The sequence below is a fragment of the Chiloscyllium plagiosum genome, unplaced genomic scaffold (assembly GCF_037043375.1).
Source record: "Chiloscyllium plagiosum isolate Xiang-an unplaced genomic scaffold, Cpla_swu_hap1 HiC_scaffold_10, whole genome shotgun sequence".
Taxonomy (NCBI): Eukaryota; Metazoa; Chordata; class Chondrichthyes; order Orectolobiformes; family Hemiscylliidae; genus Chiloscyllium; species Chiloscyllium plagiosum.
Window position 1 is genome coordinate 70,683,625 of NW_028270148.1, and position 23,719 is coordinate 70,707,343.

The window sequence follows — 23,719 nt, forward strand, 5'->3', positions numbered from 1 at the left end:
AACCCACGCAGACACGGGGAGAATGTGCAACCTCCACACAGACAGTTGCCCGAGTCGGAATTGAACCCGGGTCCTTGGCGCTGTGAGGCAGCAGTGCTAATCACTGTGCCACCCAAATCTTAGAGTTGCTTCCCTCCCTCAAACTGAATATGAAATTCTGTCATATTTTGATCATTGCTATTGAGACATTTTCATTGAGATTAATTAATCCCATCTCGTAATTTACCAGATCTAGTATACCCTTTCCTTTGGTTAGATCTAGAACATATTGCCCCAAGAACCTGTCTCAAAAAACACTCCTATAAACTCATTGTCCAGACTACTCTTGTCAATCTGATTCATCCAATCTATATGCAGATAAAAATCTCCCGTGATTGTTGACACACCTTTTACAAAATGACCCATTATTTCCTCCAGCAGACCTAGCTGGACAGTGTGATTACAGTCAGGGTTAGCAAAACCATTGCCACAAGTGACTTCTGACCACTACTAATTTTGTATCTCAATCTGAGTTCTGGACATCAGGATATAGAATAAGGGCATCTCTTTGGTACCAACATCATCTTCAACTCAGTTATCCCTCCACCTTTTCCTAGCTTTCTGCTCTTACGAAATGTTTTGCACCCTCGAACATGAATTACTGTCACATCATACATTTTTTTTCTATTTGTACCGTGTATTCATCTATTATAAGTGACAGATGCCTTTCAGATAGAGCTTTGTACACTATGTCCCCTTCCAAACATAATCATCATTTCCCTTGTCTTCTTTAGTTAGCTTATCATATGTTCCCAAATTTGATTCCTTGCCCAAAGTTTAAAATATCCTCTCTACCGTTCTAATTATAATGCTCACCATGGTTTTAACACACTTTAGGAGAAGACCATCACAACAGTACAGCTTTTAAATAAAACTTTTGATGACATACAATTTTTAACATCGTCAAAAGGGCTCAGTGCTGGACCACAACACTTTGCAGGATACATTATTGACTTGGAAGAGAGAAGTCAATGTACTAACTTTGCAAATGACAAAACAATAGGAGGTGGATAGTGATGATGATGATGATGCAGGGAGTCTGACGGAAAATGGACTGGTTGGATAGGTGGGTGAATGAAAACTTAGTGGTTGGGGAGTATAATGTGGGAAAATGTGAGGTTAAGCACTTTGAAAGAAAGAATGGAAGAACGGAGGAAGAATTTCTTCTTTCAGAAAGTAGTCAAACTATGTAATTCTTTCCTGTAGAGGGCTGTCAAGTTTGGGTTGGTTACATATATTCAAGGCCAAGATGGACAGTATTTAATCAATAAGGAGATCAGAGTTATGGGAAAAAGGCAGAAAAGTTGATTTGAAGATTATTAGATTAGACTCAATCTTACTGACTGGCAGAGCAGACGCAACAGCCGAACAGTTTATTTCTGCTAGAGTTTGCACCATTAAAAGATCATAGCTGATCTGACTGCAGCCTCAAATTCATGTGCTTGTCTATCCTTATAACCTTTGTTTAACAAGAATCTATCCACTCTGTCTTAAAAACATACAAAGACTCTACTTGCACTGCCTTTTCAAGAAAAGTTCCCAAGCTGCTTGACACAGCAAAAAATTGCTTCATGCCTGTTTTCGATGGGTGACCCATTATATTTTTAACTGTGATCCCTAATTTGAGAGATTCTCCCAAGAGAAAACACCTGTTTCACAGCTCTGTCAAAACCGCTCAGGATCTTATGTTTCAAACAAGTCACCTCTTACTCTTCCAAACACCAATGAGTATAAGCCCAGCCTGTCCAACTTTTCCTCACAAGGCCATATAACTATTCCAGGTGTTTGTCAGGTAAATACTTTCCGACCTGCTTCCTGAAATATGATAACTGTAAGTGAAGCCCGTACCAAGATACAAAACTTTCCCTTGAACAGAGTTAATTTACTTGTTCATAATTATTTCTTCAAACTAAAAACAGAACCATAAACCCACCACAACCCCCTTACCCCTCTGGAGCTAATAACCAAGTTAACCAGAGACAAAAACACATGATTGTCGCTTGAAGAGACACCATGACAAATCAAAACTTCAACGAAGCTTAACACTGGTTACATTTCTTTGCAAAACTTACTTAATTGTTTAATAATTTCACTTGTCACTAACCCCATATAGACTTGACTTATTTCACTCACAACTTAACATGCTAAAAGTGAAGTGGGCAATTCAAGCTTTAGGCAGGAAAAGCAGTGAGGAGAAAGTAAACTAATTACAGAAGGTCTGCACTAGCTGCAGCTACATTACAACTTACTACTCACATTTACAATTGAAGAATGAACCCAAGCTTAGTTTCTTTCAGAAATCTGGGACATCCCAAAGGACTTTACAGCAAATGAGAGCTTTGAAGAGTACACGCTGTTGTAACTCAGAAAAAGAATTAACCAATTAACTTGCACAAACAATTAGATCAGTGAGCAGCTCAGTAGTTTTAGATGTTAGCAGAAGGCCTAGTCACTGGGAAAATCTCTGCTCAGCATCAATGTAGGTTCTTTTACATCCATCTGAGGGAGCAATACCGCAACTAGTCCAATATCTCAAAAAGTTCAGCACTTCTGACAATGTGGCATTCTGAGTTCATACGTTTTGAAGTCTTTTGACTTTAATTTGCAAAGCTGCCTGAGCATAACAATCAGTTGAACGTGCAGTTATAAGTGATATAAACCAAATGGTTGGTGGGAACTTCTTCACGTGAAAGACAGAGAAATCAGCATGATATACAGTTGAAGAGCTGCTGGTGGCAGAGTGAATCCTATGGATGCATCAAGCTTGTGATGAATTGAAGTTTGTCAGTGATTCTACTCCATTTCTACTTATTATCAGAGATGTAGTCATTGAGGTCTAGTGCACATAAAAAGGCCCTTTGGCCCATTGAGTGTGCCGGTGAAAAACAAATAACTAGCTATTTCAATACTGGCCCATAGCCTAGCATGCCTTGGCATCACAAGTGTATATCTAAATATTTCATAAATGTCATGAGGGTTTCAGCCTCCACCACCCTTATAGGCTGAGTGTTCCAGATTCCCACCACCTTCTAGGTGAAAGCGTTTTTCCTCAGATCCCCTCTCCTGCCTCTCATTATGCCTTCTTGGTCATTGGTAACTCCATCATGAGGGAAGGTTTCTTCCTGTTTACTCTATTTATACCCTCAACTTTACAACTCCATAAGAACTAGGAGCAGGAGTAGGCCATCTGGCTCTTCGAGCCTGCTCTGCCATTCAATAAGATCATGACTGATCTTTTAATGGAGTCAGTCCCACTTACCCACGCTCTCACCGTATCCCTTAACTCCTTTATTTTAAAAAAAAAATCTATCTTAGCTTTAAAAGCATTTACTGAAGAAGCGTCAACGACTTCTCTGGGCAAGGAATTCCATAGCTTAACAACCCTCTGGGTGCAAAAGTTCCTTCTCAATTCAGTCCTAAATCTGCTCCCTCTAATCTTGAGGCTATCCCCTTTTGTCCTAACTTCACCTGCCATTTCCTTCATAATTTTATGTTCCTATAAGATTCCCCCCGCATTTCTTCTGAATTCCAATGAATATAATCCCAATCTACTCAGTCTCTCCTCGTAAGCAAGCCCCTCAGCTCCGGAATCAACCTAGTGAACCTCCTCTGCGCCCATCTAGTGCCAGTACATCCTTCCTCAAGTAAGGTGACCAAAACTGCACACCGTACTCCAGGTGTGGCCTCACCACCATCTTGCACAGCTGCACATTACCTCTCTGCTTTTAAACTCAATCCCTTCAGCAATGAAGGACAAAATTCCATTTGCCTTCCTAATTACTTGTTGTACCTGCAGACCAACCTTCTGCAATTCATGCAAAAGGACATGCAGGTCCCTTTGATAGCAGCATGCTGCAACTTTTTACCATTCAAGTAATAATCTTTTTTACTGTTACTCCTACCAAAATGTATGACTGCACATTTATTAACATTGTATTCCATCTGCCAGACTTTTGCCTATTCACTCAATTTATCTCTGTTCCTCTGCAAAGTTTCACAGTCCTCTGCACACTTTGCTCTGCCATTCCTCTTAGTGTCATCTGCAAACTTTGACATCATACTCCCCAACTCCAAATCATCTATTTAAATTGCAAATAATTGCAGTACCAACACCAATCCCTGAGGCACACCACTAGTCACTGATTGCCAGCCAGAATAGCACTCATTTATCCCCACTCTTTCCTTCCTGTTAGTCAACCAATCTTCTATCCATGCTAATACTCTATCCCCAACACCATGCATCCTTACCTTATGTAGCAGCTTCTTGTACGGCACCTTGTTAAAAGCCTTTTGGAAATCTAGGTACACCACAACCACCGGGTCCCCATTGTCCATCTTGCTCATAATGTCTTCATAGAATTCCAAAAGATTGGTCGAGCATGATCTGCCCTTCATGAACCTTACCTGCGTTTGTCCAACGGAACAATTTCTTTCGAGATGCCCTGCGATTTCTTCCCTGATAATAGACTCAAGCATCTTCCCCATTACAGAGGTTAAGCTAAGTGGTCTATAATTCCCCATCTTTTGTCTACCTCCCTTTTTAAACAGTGGTGTCACATTTGCTGTTTTCCAATCTACTAGGATTGCCCAGTGTCCAGCAAACTTTGGAAAATTACCACCAGCGCACCTACTATTTCTCCTGCCATCTCTTTTGGTACCCTGGGATGCATTCCATCAGGGCCAGGAGACTTATCTATCCTTTGCTCCATTAGCTTGTCCAACACTACCTCTTCTGCGATAATGATTGTTTCCAGGTCCTAATCTACCTTTGTCTCTTGGTCAATTACTGGCATGTTATTAGTGTCCTCCACTGTGAAGACTGTTACAAAATACCTATCCAATGCCTCGGCCATTTCATCATATATCCCATAATTAAATGTCCCTTCTCATCCTCTAAAGGACCAATGTTTTCTTTAGCCACTCTTTTTCGTTTTATATATTTATAGACACTTTTGCTCTGTCTTTATATTCTGTGCTAGTTTTTTCTTATTTTCTATTTTACTTTTCTTTAAACTCTTCTTGTGGCTTTCTGTTGTCCTTTAAAAGGTTTCCTAATCTTCTGGTTTCATGCTGTTTTTGGCCACTTTGTATGCCTTGCCTTTCAATTTGATGGACTCCCTTATTTCCTTCGACACTCATGGCAGATTACTCCTTTTCTTACAGTCCTTCCTTTTCACCGGAATATACTTTTGCTGAGTACTTTGAAAAATTGTTTTGAAAGTCTTCCACTCCTTGTCAACTATCCGACCATAAAATCTTTGTTTCCAGGCTACTTTAGCCAGGTCCTCTCTCATAGGCCCCCTTGTTCAAGCGCAGGACCCTGGTATTGGATTTTATGTTCACACTCTCCATCTGTATTCTAAATTCAACCATACTATGATATTTCCTTCTAATATCTCAATTACGTGCCCTTCAGTTTCCTCTGCTCCAAGGAAAACATCACTAATTGGACCAATTCATAACTAAAACTCTCTAGCCCAGCAAAATGCTGCGAAATCTCCTCTGCACCAGACTAATGACATTCCTCCTATAATGTGGATTCCAGAAACGCACACAATACTCTAGTTGCGGCCTAACCAACATTTTATACAGTATCAGCATCATCTCCCTGCTCTTAAACTCAAGTGCCTCGGCTAAACAAGGTGAGTATTCTATATCCCTTCTTAACCATGTTATCTATTTGTACCTCAAAAGGGACCAATGGACATATACACGGATGTCCTTGTGGTTCTCATAGCACGACCATTTATCATGATCTAAAAGTTACCATCAACTTGTCCAAAGTAGTTTTATCACTCAAGTCAGTATTTAAGCCAGTTGAGGGATTGGGGCAGACAATCACACTTTAATCTATTTATATTTTACTATTGCAAAAGTGACTATGTAATGAAACAACGGTCATATTTTGTCTTACAGAATTTACACACCTTGCTTAAATTTTTTTTTTAAAAAAGGTATTTTGTGGTATGATTTGCTGGTGACTGCAAACTATGTAGTAAATGACAATAAGTTTTTTTTAATTGCATGCATGGAGAAGAAAAAAAAAGTTAGGGCTCAATAATGAGGTTCAAGATCTAATCAGTAACATCAGTTGATAGAATGTAAGTGGCTGTGATGTCACTAGAAATGGATATCAGGGCAGTTCAATATTTGATTGGTGGACTGACTTGGATAGCATAACGTCTCCACTTGTGTTGTCCTCATGTTCCACTTGTGGAGCAAAGGATTACATCTCCCCCAAAATTAACAGCATTTAATGTACCAAAAAATTAGAAAGGTTAAACAATGATAGATTTTACTGATAAATATTAGGTATTGCACATTGAGATAGGAAACAAAAGACTCACAATTAACAAAAGGAGAAAAAAAAACAGACTGAGGGGTATGGCAGGTGATCAATCATAGCATGAGTCACTCCTCAACAAGTACAGGTAAAAGTGAAAGAGGTTTACAAAATTATGAGGGGCATGGATAGGATAAATAGGCAAAGTCTTTTCCCTGGGGTCAGGGAGTCCAGAACTAGAGGGCATAGGTTTAGGGTGAGAGGGGAGAGGGGAAAGATATAAAAGAGATCTAAGGGGCAACCTTTTCACGCAGAGGATGGTACGTGTATGGAATGAGCTGCCAGAGGATGTGGTGGAGGCTGGTACAATTGCAACATTTAAGAGGCATTTGGATGGGTATATGAATAGGAAGGGTTTGGAGGGATATGGGCTGGGTGCTGGCAGGTGGGACTAGATTGGGTTGGGATATCTGTTCAGCATGGACAGGTGGGACCGAAGGGTCCGTTTCCATGCTGTACATCTCTATGACTCTATACGTAATCTAGATAGTTATGTTCACTCATCCTTTACACAGCTTGAATAAGGAACCAATAACACTCATTGGAACTTACCATTGCGGTATTTAGCACATACTACTAATATTTTAATTCAATATATAAGGTTTGAAAATATATATTTTTGATTTAAATTTTGAAAGCATTTCTAAGTCACAATTCACTTGTATCTTTTAAACCAAACAATTTCTATTACAAGTACTGTCAGAAATAATTGAGAGACTGAAAGATGACAGAAACTGATGAAAACTTGAAACATTAAGGAGAAACAGATCTCTCAAGCATAGAACAAAAAGCAGCTGAACAGTACTGTTGTTGTTAAGATGGTAAACACTTACCTGGCAAGAGCAGCAATATTTCCTAATGTATAAAACACTGCAAATAATTTGAGTCCACCTGGAAGCCACAGCAAAACTGTTCCCTGAATGAATAACAAAAAACAAAAGAATAAATTCTACCATTTTATCAGAAATTATTACAGCTGCAGTATACCCTTGGTGTATGTCTGAAATTCACTAATATTTTAACAAAAGGACTTTCAATATCCATTTGAGAGAAAGTGAAATTATATATTTTTAAAAGTGTCATTTTTATTCTTTGCTTTTGATTTTATTTTTACATTCCTATGCATTTGGTTTCTATCCAACAACAAACATTAAGACATTTGGTTGAAAAAATAATGGCGACTGAATAATACATACCATTACTGATTTGCAATTTATTAGCAACTTAGAGGCTTAGAGTTATACAGCACGGAAACATATCCTTCGGTCCATTCATCCATGCCAACAGATCTAGTTCCATTGGATAATGTTTGGCCCACAACTGTCTAAACCCTTCCTGTTCATGTACTCATCCAGATGCCTTTTAAATGGTGTAATTGTTCTCACCTCCACCACTTCCCCTGGCAGCTCACTCGATATAGGCACTACCCTCTGTGTTTAAAAACTTGTCCTTTAGGACCCTTCTAATTTTTTTCCCCGCTCTCCTTAAACCTATGTCATATAGTTCTGGACTCCCCCACTCGGAGGAAAAGACCGTGGCTATTCACCCTATCCATGCCCCTCATGATTTGATAAACCTCCGTAAGTTCCTATGTCCTTTTAATGGCAACACTCCAGGGGGCCCTATCATTAACTGTATAAGTCCTGCCCTGATTTACCTTCCCAAAATGCAACACCTTGCATTTATCTAAATGAAACTGCCACTCCTCAGCCCATCTGATCAAGGCCCATTGTGCTCCGAGATAACCTTCTTCACTGTTCACTACACCACCAATTTTACTGACCATACCTCCTATGTTCACATCCAAATCATTTATATAAAGGACAAAAAACAGTGGAATCAGCACCAATCCTTGTGGCACACTGTTGGTCACAGGTCTCTAGTCCAAAAAAACCCTTCTCAACCACCATCCTCTGTCTCCTACCTTCAAGCCAACTTTGTACCTAATTGGCTAGCTGCCCCTGTAATCCATGTATTTTAACATTACTAACTCATTCCTGGACGCATAATTCTATATATAAATTCCATTTTCAATTAGGTTCCAGCCTGTTACTCACTCCCAGATATCCTTGATTCTATATGGGGCCCTCTTGTGGCAATGGTAATGTCCCTATCCCATGGACCAGGAGGCTTGGGTTTAATTCTCATCTGTTCCAGAGATGTGTAACAACATCTCTGAACAGGTTGATTAGAAAAATAAAAACATAAGAAACAAAACATACACAATGTGGTGAAGATTAATGTGCAGCCAGAGGATTGAGACGCCGGGATACCCAGCATGAGCAAAACTAATGTAGTGTACAAAATCCCATGCAAGGACTGCACAAAACACTATATAGGACAAATAGGAAGACAGCTAACGATCCGCATCCATGAACATCAACTAGCCACGAAACGCCACGACCAGCTATCCTTAGTAGCCACACACGCAGATGACAAGCAACATGAATTCGACTGGGACAACACTACTATTATAGGACAAGCCAAACAGAGAACAGCCAGGGAATTCCTAGAAGCATGGCACTCATCCACAAACTCCATCAACAAACACGTCGACCTGGACCCAATATACCGGCCACTACAGCGGACAGCTGAAACTGACAACCGGAAGCGGCAGGGACAGGCCACTATAAATGCCAGAGGAAACACCACAGAAGCGCTTCACAGGAGGCTCCCAAGCACTGAGGATGTCACCTAGACAGGGGACGAAACGTTTGCAACAAAAATTTCCAGCTTGGCGAACAGAACCACAACACCAATTCTCCCTGCTACAGGAAGAATGTTGTCATAGGTTCAGAAAAACTTTACAAGGATGTTCCCAGGGTTAGAGGGTTTGAGCTATAGGGAGAGGCTGAATAGGCTGGGACTATTTTCCCTGGACCATTAGAGGCTGAGGTTTATAATATCATGACTGGCCTGAATAGGGCATACAGCCAAGGTCTTTTCCCCAGGATGGTAGAGTCCAAAACTAGAGGACATAGGTTTAAGGTGAGAGGGGAAAGATTTAAAAAGGACCTATTGGGCAACTTTTTCACACAGGGGATAGTGCATGTATGGAATGAGCTGCCAGAGGAAGTGTGGAGGAGAGTATACTTACAATATTTAATAGACGCCTGGATGGGTGCATGAGTAGGACGTGTTTAGAGGGATATGTGCAAAATGCTGACAAATGGGACCAGATTAATTTAGGATATCTGGTTGGCATGGACAAGTTGGACTGAAGGGTCTGTTTCCATGCTGTACAGCTCTATGACTCTAAAAATATAAGAGAAAAGCTTCTACTTACAAGAATTGAAAAGCAAACTCCAACGACAAAGCAAATTGCAAACCACTTCACCCTTGTCCCAAAGCTGAGTGATGTTGAATCGAGGACCTTGAAATAAAATCACAAATTTATGACAGTTTTTGACTGCACATGGAAGAAACCTGTACATAATACCTTTAAAAACAAAATTAAATCTAGTGCTTGGGCACTAAAGATATCCAAAAAGTTTGAAGCTTGAGAGTTGAATATATTTGGAGTCAGAAGGTTAGAATAAAAGAGAGGGGCACACAAACACTTACTAGGAACCCAGAATAGGAAATACACAAACAGTTTAAAAAGCAGCACTATTAGAACGTTTTTGAAATTATATCAGATATAAAATGCTAATTAACTTGGAAAAACATTTAGTGTTCACCTCAGATCACCAATATGTTTGAGGGGGCAGGAATGTTAACCCAGAAAATTAAGACTGAATCTCACTTTTTTGTTTTTATTAATGTATAAAATCTGAACTGGTTTTTGTGCTACCAATGAAGAAACACAATAGTCACATTCACAAGCACATCAAGGTAAAAATATCAAACTTTTATACACTTGCAAGCACAAAACAAATAAAATTTACTAAATTTATTCTAGCACTACTGAAGAAAATTCCAGGTGAAATTTGTACAACCCACAGTAAATCTCATATGTGCACTGCAAACTGAAGGCGCTTCCACTTCAACTACTTTAGGTGTTACAAATAAAAAAACAAGGTACCTACAAATAAAATTTCAAGTGTGAACACAGCCAGTCATGTGAATTAAACCAGTATTTATTGTTGCTGCCACAAGTAAATTTGGTAAACTCCTTGTTTAAAATATTTTACGTAGAAGCAAAATATTCAAAGTTTGTGAGAAGATGTGTAGCTCGGGTGCTCGCTGTTGTGGTTCTGTTCGCCGAGCTGGGAATTTGTGTTGCAGATGTTTTGTCCCCTGTCTAGGTGACATCCTCAGTTCTTGGGAGCCTCCTGTGAAGCGCTTCTGTGATCTTTCCTCTGGCATTTGTAGTGGTTTGAATCTGTCACTTCCGGTTGTCAGTTCCAGCTGTCTGTTGCAGTGGCCGGTATGTTGGGTCCAGATCGATGTGCTTATTGATTGAATCTGTGGATGTGTGACAACACTACTATTATAGGACAAGCCAATCAGGGAACAGCCAGGGAATTCCTAGAGGCATGGCACTCATCCACAGATTCAATCAATAAGCACATCGATCTGGACCCAATATACGGACAGCTGGAACTGACAACCGGAAGCGGCAGATTCAAACCACTACAAATGCCGGAGGAAAGATCATAGAAGTGCTTCACAGGAGGCTCCCAAGCACTGAGGATGTCACCGAGACAGGGGACGAAACGTCTGCAACTCAAATTCCCAGCTCGGCGAACAGAACCACAACAAGCAGCAAAATATGTTCGCCCATTCTTTGCAAACGTACTCTTTGAAACGAAGGCAAGATCAGCTAGATTTATTTTTCTGCAGAACACTCACTCAGCATGGTACCCAAATGAAAGTTGTGGATTTGAATGGATCGTAAAAAGGAAGATAAACTTTCCCAAACTTTACTCCAAATATATTGGAAAATTGGATTTATTAGCAAGTTTTGTTTTTACTTTCAGTACTTCAAAAACAAATAACAGCACGGTTTCAGAACCAGCAAACTGGAATGTCAATTATTAAACGGAGGAATACCAAGGGAGCCAGTTTAACTAAATAGAACAGATTTTCAAACATTCCTTCTCTTATGATCTTGTTTCGAGAGATGGATCTCATTCAGATTGGTGGCTTTTTTACAGAATCCAAGAACTGTATTTTGCAAAGGGGACACAATGGTCACTATTGCCTTCAAACATGTAGGTTGCCTTAAACAGCCAACTGTTTTAAGGATCTTGATAGTCACACAATGAGGAGGTGCAACACAAATGTATTTGTTAGAGTTGCTTTTGGTGAAACAGCAAATCAATTATTATACACCACATGCAGCTGTACATGTAAAGTAGGACTATAAAGCCTACTTGCAGCAGAGTTTCAAACGTCAAAACATTTTAATTTTTGTTACTTAATCATGGGATGTCAGGCATTGCATGCTCATCACTAGTTGCTCTCAAGAAGGAGGTGGTGTACTGCCCTCTTGAACCAATGAAATCTATTTGGGTGCAGGTAGATCTACAATGCAGTTAAGAAAGGAGTTCCAGGATTTTAACCCATAATTATCGAAATAACATTGAGTCAGGACGTTCATTGGCTTGGAGGGACACTTGCAGGCAGTGGTATCCTCATGATCTAATGTCCCAGTTATTCTGAAAGCGGTTGTAGGTTTGGAAGTGCTGTTTGTGGACCTTTAGCGAATTTCTGCAATGTAACTTATAGATGTTAGATACTGCTGCTACTGAGCATTGAATTTGGAGGCAGTGAATGTTTGTCAATGTGGTACCAAGTGGGCTGCTTTATTTTGAATGGTGTTAAGCAGTCTTCTGTGCTGCTCATCCAGACAAGTTAAAGTGGTACTGTGGCCACTCCATAATAACCTTTCAATTGCAGCTTTCATTCCCATCAAGCTTAACGTCTTTGTAACAATGTGAAATTTAAATTGTCATCTTAAAACTGTTATACCAGCATAATGCACATTGTTGCATTACTTACCTGATCGGCTCCTGATATTTATCCTAAGGCAGCGTGAAAAAAAGCAAATTGAAGTGATTTATGATTTATCCTTTATTATTCATTTAATCATTGTACTTGCTTGTTGAGGTCAGAAATTGAGATTTATCTTTGTAGAAACTTTAAAAAGGCATTTGTGTAGACAATTTACACATTGACAAGTTTCAATTTTTCACAAAAAGAAAATTCATACTAATTATATAAAACACAGCTGAAAAATGTTATTCAAACTTATTGCACAGTACTAAACTTATAGAATCTAAGTATATGCATTTTCTAATTTATTTTTAAACTTGAATGCACCAATTTATTCAGAGTAGCAATCCTCCAGTGTTATACCCAAATTATCACCATTCTAATATATGCCCAGAAATCAAATGGCAATAAGCATTTGGATCGTACATTATAAGTCTAACATAATCCTCCACACATCGGATTGCCAAATGTACAACAGTAGTGATTGGTAGGCAATCAGGAGTGGCAACTTGGAATAATGTGCCTCTTCCTTATCTAGGTGAACCAAGACCAACTGATGTTCCAATCAAGACCAGAAAGCACACACTGGAAGTCAAACTTGGTCTGTATGGAACAGTCTCCTACTTGATGCATTACCCCATCAGGCCATCCCAGAAGCACTTGATGACAATTCTATAACTAGCAATCATTAACTCCCACACATGCATTGATACAATGTACCTTCCTGGTTTGAAGTTTTTATAGCATGCATAGTACAGATTCAAATTACTATTAATACTTAAAGCCGAAGTCACTGAGCATATGCAATCAAAAGCTTCAGACCTTTAAGAATTTAAACTAGAAAACTAGTTACAATTTCTGCACCTGAAGGAAGGAAGGGTACTCATCAATCATGACACTAAGCCTTGAAAACGTCAATGACTTTCAGTTATTTCCATTGCATTTTATTTGCTGAACTGCCTGAAAACCATTTTCTGGATTCCACTGTGGACACTGCCTTTTCCCAATGATAGTATAATGCAACACAGCAGGGACTCAATCAACAGGCATTACCATTTCTGCATTATGCTGGATTTAGTTTCACTAATTGCAAATGGTGATCAAAGCACAGTGACAAAAAATACATAAGCTAATAACTGTGTATATGTCTACAAAATTGAAACCTGCATCCAAGGTATTACTAAAGTGCTTTCAAGCCATATTTTCAGTAAGACTTCTTCCTTGGTTGTACTTTTTAAATTTGCAAGGAACCACATTTTGGGCTACAAACTGGAAAATGGAAATTGACCACTGATATGTGACTAAAAGTATCAGGACAGATTTTGCAACTTGAAGGTCAAGTTGAATTGTGCTGCACACTTTTCACAATATTGTACCATCTGATGGAGCAGGGGTAGGTACTATACAGGACATTAGGAATCTTTAAGTCAAGGAGAAACTGCCGTATGGAACTGCTTCTTAGTTTGTAGTTTCAGAGGCCTGTAGGACAGTTTACCCAGAGGCTTCCAGGAGCCTGCATGTAGAAAAAGTCTCTCAGTAAGAGTGAAAAAAAAGACAACATTCAGGAGCTCTAAAAGTAAATCATTCTAAAACAAGACATGGGCCTATAGAATGGCTGAGTCTAAAACTGACCATTGTTCTGTGGACAACATTGAGTCACCATCATTAAAAAACAAAAGAACAGAGAATGAATACATCCCACTCTTGTAGTGTGGACTTGAACCAGAGAATTTGTTTACCCTCTCCTTATTTTTCCACTCATAATATTATGTCAAACTCGATTTGTGTTTGTCTTGTTTGTGAATGAATGTGCTTAATTTGGCTTTTAAAGGGGTATAGCTTGTGTTTCTCAACAGTAAGTTAGGCATTTGCATCCATTTCTGACACTTGTTAAAGAATATGATTAATTACAATAAATGGAATGACTTTCCAGCTAATGATGAAGCCTGTTGTGAATTACTTTGGTCCTAAAAAACAACCCATTGGACAAATTGATTACCTTGGTTTAATTGGGTAGTTACAAATTTGTGACAAATAAAGGAACAGTGTGACTTGATTAGTAGGGCACACTTTCCAGATGGGTTGTGACACATTCAAGACGAAAACATTCAAACAAGCATTGGAAAACAGAACAATCTTGTAACTGGTCTGGAAGGACTTGATGAGGGCTGTCAGATGCCACAAACTCCTGACTGATCCAGTCCAGTGCTCATCAGACACTGACACGTAAATCAGATTAATCTAGTTTGGTTGTTGTTATAGACATAGAGGCTAAAAGGCTTGTTTCTATGCTGTATGATTAGGACTGTTTTTGCAATTGCAGCAGCAACACTGAATAGCTATCAGAAGAAAGAACTTTAGACAATTTTTCACTTCCCTATCAGGTCAGCTGTGTCAAACCTACCAAACCAGTGTAAACCAAGCATCCAGCCCTGAGATCTTTCAATCACTCAGGTAAATTGCTTCATCATTGGTTTGGCTACTATACAATTTCTATCAACGATCAGAATGCGTTAATTATCCAATGATAAAGATCTAATTTAAAAGACAAGTCACAACCTGCACAAGTTTAAATAAAAATTGCAGCATATTTTAGATGTGGCTCAATTAAAAGCATGTCTACTTTGGCTTCAAGTTCCAATCTAAGCATTGAACAAAAGTCAAAGCAAAGATTCCATTGACGCATGAAAGACTGCTCAAATGTTAGTGGTGCCAACTTTCAGATGCATCACCGAATTGAATTTCCCTTGCTCTCTCAGGTGGAGGGTCTCACTGGTGCCCGAGCATGTTGAATAATTAGGGCTTTAAATTAATTAGATTGCGGGTAGATTTGGAAAAGGGGAAATGTAGGCCAACAAAGCAAGAGGATATGGTAACATGCCAGGGCAGCTATTGGATATTGATACTCAGAGGGACAGGGAGGGACACACAGAGAGACTGTTTTACAGAGACACAATTATAAGGAGATCAAAACAGTGAACTAAATATTCATATCATAAGACACAGGAACAGAAATTAGGCTATTCAGCCAATTGAGTCTGCACCGCCATTCTATCATGGCTGGTAAGTTTCTTAACCCCATTTTCCCACATTCACCCTGTAACCTTTGATCCCCCTGACAATCAAGAGCCTATCTCTAATCTTAAATACAAAATGAGCTGGGCTGCACAGTCTTATGTGGCAATTAAATCCATAGATTCTCCACCACTCTCAGGCTGAAGAAGTTTCTCCTCATTGCCGTTCTAAAGGGTCTTCCTTTTGGTTTAGGGCTGTGCTCTCAAGTCCAAGTCTCTCCTGCTAATGGAAACATCTTCCCAATATTCCCTCTGTACAGGCCGTTCAATATTCTGCAAGTTTGAATTAGATTACCCCTTCATCCTTCTAAACGCCATCGAGTATAAACGCAGAGTCCTCAAACATTCCTCATATGTTAAGCCTTTTATTTCTGGGATTATTCTTGTGAACCTCTGGACCCACTCCAGGGCTCAAAATTACTCACAATATTCTAAATGTGGTCTGACCAGAGCCTTATAAAGTGTCAGAAGTACATCCCTGTATTTATATTCTCGTCCTCAAAATAAATGCCAACCATGTATTTGCCTTCCTAAATATTGACTCAACCTGCAAGTTTACCTGAACAGAATTCTGGACTTGGACTCCAAAGTCTCTTTGCATTTCAGATTTCCGAATGTTCTCCTCATTTAGAAAATAGTCTATGCCTCTATTCAGGGAAATGAGGCATTTTGAAAGTGCAAACAGGAAGGAAAGAGTGGTGGGTGGTACTGTTGTTATGGGGTGAAATAGGTATGATAGCAAGAAAGGATCTTGACGTGGAAGATGTAGAATTCAAATGGATGGAGGTAAAAACCAAAAAGAAGGTAAGTCGGCACTGGTAGGAATAGTCTAAAGGGTCCCTAACAGGAGCTATACGGTGAGACAAAGAATAGATCAGGAGATATTGAGGGCACATTCCCAAGGTAGTACCCTAACTATGGGTGACTTTAATCTTAATGTAAACTAGGATAATCAAATTGTCAGAGGAGGCCATGGGGAATATATTAGGGACAGTCTCCTAGAAAAATGTGTGGTGAATCCAATCAGTGATCACGCTATTTTGGATCTGTTGATGTTTAATGAGGCAAATTTCATCCATGATGTCAAAATAAAAGATGCCCTTGGAAACAGTGACCACAACATGGTAGAATTTAGTATTCAGTTCAAGATGGAACTTGGGTCAGAAAAAAACTGTGCTGAGTATGAAGGGTAATTACAAAGGAATGATGGTAGAGCTGGCTAGAATAGACTGGGAAAGGGGTTTTGCAGCAAAGACAGTTGAGGAACAATGGCAAAAAACTTAAGAAAATAGTTCATGGCTCACAGCAAACGCACATTCCAGTAGAGAAGGAAAACTTTAGGAAGGGGAGATCCAATTATTGTTAGCCAGGGAAATTAGGATAGCATAAGATTGACAGGAAAAAAAACATACTATTTGATAAAGAATAATGGTAAGGTAGAGGATTGGAGAAGTTTTAAAAATCACAAGAGCTTGTTTAAATATATGAAACGGGAAAGAGAAGCCAAAGTCCCTTAGTGAATGAGGCTGGGGAAACAATAATGAGGAGCCAAGAAATGGCAGAGGAGTTGAATCAATAGTTTGCATCAGCCTTCACAGTAGAAGGCACTAACAGCATCCAAAAAATACTAAATATTCACAGGACAAAAGAATGAGAGGAAATAAATATAATAATCTCTACAAAAAAGTTGCTAAAGAGACTAATGGGGCTAAAGACCAATAAGTCGCTGAACCTGATGGGATGCACCCTAGAACATTGAAGGAAGTAGCTACAGGGATAGTGGATGCACTGGTAGTAATTTTCCTGGAATTCTTACATCCTGCAATTGTCAGAGGATTAGAAAATTGCTAGAGGAATACTTGTATTAAAAAGGAAAAGAAACAAAATCATGTCAGGTAAAGGCCAATTATCTTAATAATCATCACTGAGGGAAAATGTTATGGCCTATAATAAAGGATATAACACTACAGCATTTAGAAATATGCAATATGATCAAACAGAATCAACGTGGCTTCATTAAGGGGAGATAATGCCTGCCAAATTTACCAGAATTTGTTGAATAGGTAACAAACAGGATAGATAAAAGGTGAAGCAGTGAATATAATATATTTGGATTTTCAGAAGGCACTTGATAAGGTATCATGCATTAGGCTATTTAGAAAATAAGAGCCCGTGGTACTGGAGGTAATACATTAGAATGTATAGAGAATTGGCTACAAGGCAGAGAACTAGAATAAGGAGGGGGGCTTTTTCAGGATGGCAACCTGTAACTGGTGCTAGACCACAATTACTTATAATATACATTAATGACGTGAGTGAGGAAAAATGAATGTACTATAGCCAACTTTGCAGTTGACACAAAAACAGGTGGGAAGGCAAGGGATGAAGATGACAGAGCCTACACAGGGATTTAGGCTGGACAAGTGAGTAGGCAAAAACTTGGCAGATGGAATATAATGTGAGAAAATGTCAGGTTATGCACTTTGGCAGGAAGAATACAAGGGGTGAATGTTATTTAAATGGACAAAGATTGCAGAACACAGGGATCTGGGAGTCCTCATCCATAAATCACATTGCTAGCATGCAATTTCAAGAGTTGAACAGCAGTCAATGGTGACATCAACGGGTGGTAGGTACAAGGAGTATGGATTTTTCCGCCGAGTGAGTGGTCAACTTTTACTTGAGAAAGTATGTCAATTAATATCAGCAAAGAAAAAGTTTTAGAAATCTTTGAGGGAGAAAATTTTGACAAATTCCAGGACCCAATGATCTATACCCTATTGTTCTAAAAGATACAAGATCTTATTATCTTTGCAGCCATGATGTTTTATAATTATTTAGGTACAGAAAGAGTTCAATTAGATTGGCAAACCTGACAGTGCCTTTCAAGAAAGGAGGGAGAGAGAAAACAGAAAACTAAGGGTCAGTTATCCTAACATCTGATGTTATTAAAATGCTGGAATTCATCATTAAGGAAGTCTTAACAATGCACTTGAAGTATAGTTTGATTAGAACGCACAAGCATGGTTTTACAAAAGCCTATTTAACAAATGTATTAGTTTGAGGATGAAACTTATAGGGCGAAGAAAGGGGAATAGCGTATTTGGTCTCCTTCCTATCAGAAAGATGTTGTAAAACTTGAAAGGGTTCAGAAAAGATTTGAGCTATAGGGAGAGGCTGAACAGGCTGGGGTTGTTTTCCCTGGAGCGTCGGAGGCGGAGGGATGACCGTACAGAGGTTTTGCAAAATTATGAGGGGCATGGATAGGGTAAACAGACAAAGTCTTTTCCCTGGGGTCGGGGAGTCCAGAACTAGAGGGCATAGGTTTTGGGTGAGAGGGGAAAGATATAAAAGAGACCTAAGGGGCAACTTTTTCACACAGAAGGTGGTACTTGTATGGAATGAGCTGCCAGAGGAAGTGGTGGAGGTTGGTACAATTGCAACATTTAAGAGGCATTTGGATGGGTATATGAATAGGAAGGGTTTGGAGGGATATGGGCTGGGTGCTGACAGGTGGGACTAGATTGGGTTGGGATATCTGTTCGGCATGGACAGGTTGGACCGAAGGGTCCGTTTCCATGCTGTACATCTCTATGACTCTATGTACCATGCTTGGAATTCCAAAAGGGATTTAGTAAGGTGCCATACAAAAGGTAACAAATACAGGAAGAAGCCATGTAACCCATTGAGCCTTTCCCACCATGCAATATGATCTTGGCCGACTGAACAATTCACTTCATTCTAATAAAGCAACTGGTAATCAGAAATCTATCAATCCCTACCTCAAACATAGTCAAAGACTGAACCTTAAAGCCCTCAGTGGTACAAAATTGCAAACATTCATAAATCTGAATAGGGGTGACAGTGGTCCAGCTGGGACGCCTTTTGGAGGGTCAGTGCAGATTCGATGCTGAAATGGCCTCCAGCTATATTATAGGGATTCTATGAAAATAATCTTAGATTTCTAAGTGGCATCCTCTGCAACTGCCATTTCTTTAATTATATTTTCCCAATCTACCTTAACCAATTTGTGCTTCACGCCTTCATAATTTTTCTCATTCAATGTATACGTAACACTCTTAATTTAGAATGAAATACTCACTTTCAACCATAATGTAAAATTCTATGACAAGATAGAAATGTTCGACACAAGAAATCAGTTGTGGGAATTATGTACAGGCTGCTAACAATAGAGAGTGGAGCATATAGGAAGAAATAATGAATACCTGTCAGAAAGACATGATAATAATCATGGGAGGTTTTAATATTGATTGGAAAGTAAGTTAGCCAAAGTTAGCTTAGATGGGTTTGTGGAATGTAGTAGCATAGTTTCTTAGAATGTCCTGTTCTGGAGCTGACCAGTGAGCCGGTTATAAAGACCAGTCCTGAAGTGGTGGAGGTTGGTAGAATGACAACATTTAAAAGTCATCTGGATGGGGATATGAATAGGAAGGATTTACAGGAATGTGGGCCAACTGCTGCCAAATGGGACTAGATTAGGTTGGGATATCTGGTCGGTGTGGACGAGTTGGACCGAAGGATCTGTTTCTGTGCTGTACACCTCTATGACTCTAATTGTGATGACTCATTCCTAACAGTTCTTTTATAATGATGTCCTTTTACAAAGATTATTAATCATTCCTTTGCATTACTGATATTAGAATGCAAGAGAGTGAGTACACATGCGAGAGGTAACGTAGCAGGCTTTGATTCCCATAGAACTTTTAACAATGAGCAAAACAGATATGAATTCTCCACTTTTATCTTTGAGATAAAACCGTTAAGCCAGATTTTGCTGTCCAAATAACAATGAACCTAGTACCAGCCATTAGCCTCTATCTACAATGATTCAACTTCAGTGAGAGCAGATGCCACGTTACAGGTGGAAAGTTGCTAGTTGATTTGTATTTTATAAAAGTGTCAGAGAAACATAGGTCTGGCACATCTGTGGACAGAGAGAAACAATGTTGACATTAAGTCCATTATGTCTTTGCTTCTCTGCATTCCAAAGAGTCATACTTGACTCAAAACATTAATTGTTTCTTGTTGGTCTTGCTGAGATGCTCTCCAGCATCTGCAGTTTTTCGCTTTTGCCGATTTCCATTGTTAGGTGTGAAAAAGTCATCTTCCTCTATCTCTCACTTATGAACGCAACAAAAGGCATAAGGTTTGTGTATTTCCATGGTATAATTACAGTAAACTCACAAGAGAAAATTAAGTTTTCTAATTAAAGGTTTAGTAGGCGTTTAATGAAATGAAAAAATATTCATTATTGCTGGTCAAATCCTCTAACAAAATTGAGTGTGAAATTTAAGTTTCTATCTCTGGAGATTTAAGATATTTTTAAATTAAAATATAAAGAAAAAAAACTTTATTTCTGTACCAGATTTGCAAATCAATTCGCTTCCTATATACACAGTCATAGAGATGTACAGCACGGAAACAGACCCTTCGGTCCAATTCGTCCATGCCGACCAGATATCTGAACCCAATCCAGTCCCACCTGCCAGCACCCGGTTGATATCCCTCCAAACCCTTCCTATTCATATACCCATCCAGATGCCTCTTAAATATTGCAATTGTACTAGCCTCCACCACATCTTCTGGCAGTTCATCCCACACACGTACCACCTTCTGCGTGAAAATGTTGCCCCTTAGGTCCCTTTTATATCTTTCCCCTCTCTATGCGCTGTAGTTCTGGATTCCCCCTACCCAAAGAAAAGACTTTGTTTATTTATCCTATCCATGCCCCTCATAATTTTGTAAACCTCCATAAAGGTCACCCCTCAGCCTCTGATGCTCCAAGGAAAACAGCCCCAGCCTGTTCAACCTTTCCCTATAGCTCAAATCCTCCAACCCTGGCAACATCCTTGTAAATCTTTTCTGAACCTTTTCAAGTTTCACAACATCTTTCCGATAGGAAGGAGACCAGAATTGCACGCAATATTCCAACAGTGGCCTAACCGATATCCTGTACAGCTGCAATATGACCTCCCAACCCCTGTACTCAATACTCTGACCAATAAAGGAAAGCATACCAACCGCCTTCTTCACTATCTTCAAGATGTCACCATCTATTTCCCTACATTCTAGATCTTCCATGTCCTTTTCCACAGTAAATACTGATGCAAAATACTCGTTAAGTATCTTCCCCATTTCCTGCAGCTCCACTCAAAGGCTGCCTTGCTGATCTTTTGAGGGGAGAAAGTGAGGGCTGCAGATGCTGGAGATCAGAGCTGAAAATGTGTTGCTGAAAAAGCGCAGCAGGTCAGACAGCATCCAAGGAACAGGAGAATCGACGTTTCGGGCATAAGCCCTTCTTCAGAAATGAAGAAGGGCTTATGCCCGAAACGTCGATTCTCCTGTTCCTTGGATGCTGCCTGACCTGCTGCGCTTTTCCAGCAACACATTTTCAGCTCTGATCTTTTGAGGGGCCCTATTCTCTCCCTAGTTACCCATTCGTCCTTAATGTATTTGCAAAAACCCTTTGGATTCTCCTTAATTCTATGTGCCAAAGCTACGTCATGTCCCCTTTTTGCTCTCCTGATTTTTCTCTTAAGTATTCTCCTACTGCCTTTATACTCTAAGGATTCACACGATCTAACCTGTCAACACCTGACATATGCTTCTTTCTTTCTCTTAACCAAAATCTCAATTTCTTTAGTAATCCAGCATTCCCTATACCTACCAGCCTTTCTTTCCACCCTAACAGGAACATATTTTCTCAGGACTCTCATTTCTGAAGGCTTCCCAATTTCTAGCCGTCCCTTTTCCTGTGAACACCTGCATCCAATCAGCTTTTGAAAATTCTTGCGTTATAACATCAAAATTGGCCTTTCTCCAATTTAGATCTGGTTTACCCTTTTCCATCACTATTTTAAAACTAATAGAATTATGGTCGCTGGCCCCAAAGTGCTTCCCCACTGACACCAAAGTCACCTGCCCTACCTTATTTGCCAAGAGTAGGTCAAGTTTTGCACCTGCTCTAGTGGGTACATCCACATACTAAAATCAGAAAATTTTCTTGTACACACTTAACAAATTCCTCTCCATCTAAACCCTTAACACTATGGCAGTCCCAGTCTATGTTTGGAAAGTTAAAATCCCCAGCATAACCATCTTATTATTCTTACAGATAACTGAGATCTCCTTACAAATTTGCTTCTCAATTTCCCTCTGACTATTAGGGGGTCTACAATACGATCCTAATAAGGTGATCATCCATTTTTTATTTCTCAGTTCCACCCAAACAACTTCCCTAGATGTATTTCCAGGAATTTCCTCCCTCAGTACAGCTGTAATGCTATCCCTGATCAAAAACACCACTCCCCCTCCTCTCTTGCCTCCCTTTCTGTCCTTCCTGCGGCATTTGTATCCTGGAACATTAAGCTGCCAGCACTGTCAATCCCTGAGCCATATTTACTCATTTAAATCCTTGCTTCTCAGTTCTCAGTTCTATTAATTTGACAATTCAATCTGATTAGTTGAGGAGACTATAACTGCCTTAGCCCTCACTCCCAGGACGCCTTACAGCTTTATTAATTCACACTTACAGCAGCTTGCCAAACAGAAAATGTTAAAATGTAAAATATATGAACTAGTCTTAATGAGCAGAAGATGCTGTTACATACTATTAGACAGTAAAATCTGGTCCAATATCTGTGACAATGCAGCATTACTTCAATGCCAACAGAATTTTTGGTCAAGCCATTGACTTAGAGCCAAGCATGCTACAGCATGTTATTTAAATATAAAGGGGAAAGACTGAATTGAGGATTTAGAAAACTAAAATCGAAATCATCCTTGAAAGTTGTCACCCAGGTTGATAGGGTTGTTAAGAAGGCATATGGTGTGTTAGTTTTTATTGGTAGAGGGCTTGAGTTTCAGAGCCATGAAGTCATATTGCAGCTATACAAAAGTCCGGTGCAGGTGCACCTGTGAGTATTGCATACAGTCCTGGCCACAGCAATATAGGAGGGATGTAGAAGCTTTGGAAAGGATTGAGAAGAGATTTATTAGGATGTTGCCTGGTGTGGAGGCAAGATCTTATGAAGAAAGGCTGAGGGACTCGAAGCTGTTATCGTTAGAGAGAAGGAAGTTGAGAGGTGACGTAATTGAGACATATAAGATAATCAGAGGATTAGATAGGGTGGACAGTGAGAGCCTTTTTCCTCAGATGGAGATTGCTAGCACGAGGGAACATAGCTTTAAATTGAGGGATGATAGATATAGGACAGATGTCAGAGGTGGCTTCTTTACTCAAAGTGTTGCAGAGACGTGGAACACACTGCCTGCAACAGTAGTAGACTCACCAACTTTAAGG

At 39.5% G+C, this 23,719-nt stretch overlaps 1 protein-coding gene across 1 annotated transcript in view; it reads right to left on the reverse strand.

Moving 5' to 3' along the window:
- sft2d1 (SFT2 domain containing 1) overlaps window positions 1-23,719 on the reverse strand; it is a 67,400-nt gene that overhangs the window by 32,807 nt on the left and 10,874 nt on the right. Inside the window, exons 2-3 of the mRNA XM_043696110.2 lie at window positions 9,669-9,755; window positions 7,216-7,298 (exon numbers count right to left, since the gene is read on the reverse strand). Coding sequence (XP_043552045.1) covers window positions 7,216-7,298; window positions 9,669-9,755 — 170 coding nt within the window. The remainder of the gene's footprint in view (window positions 1-7,215; window positions 7,299-9,668; window positions 9,756-23,719) is intronic.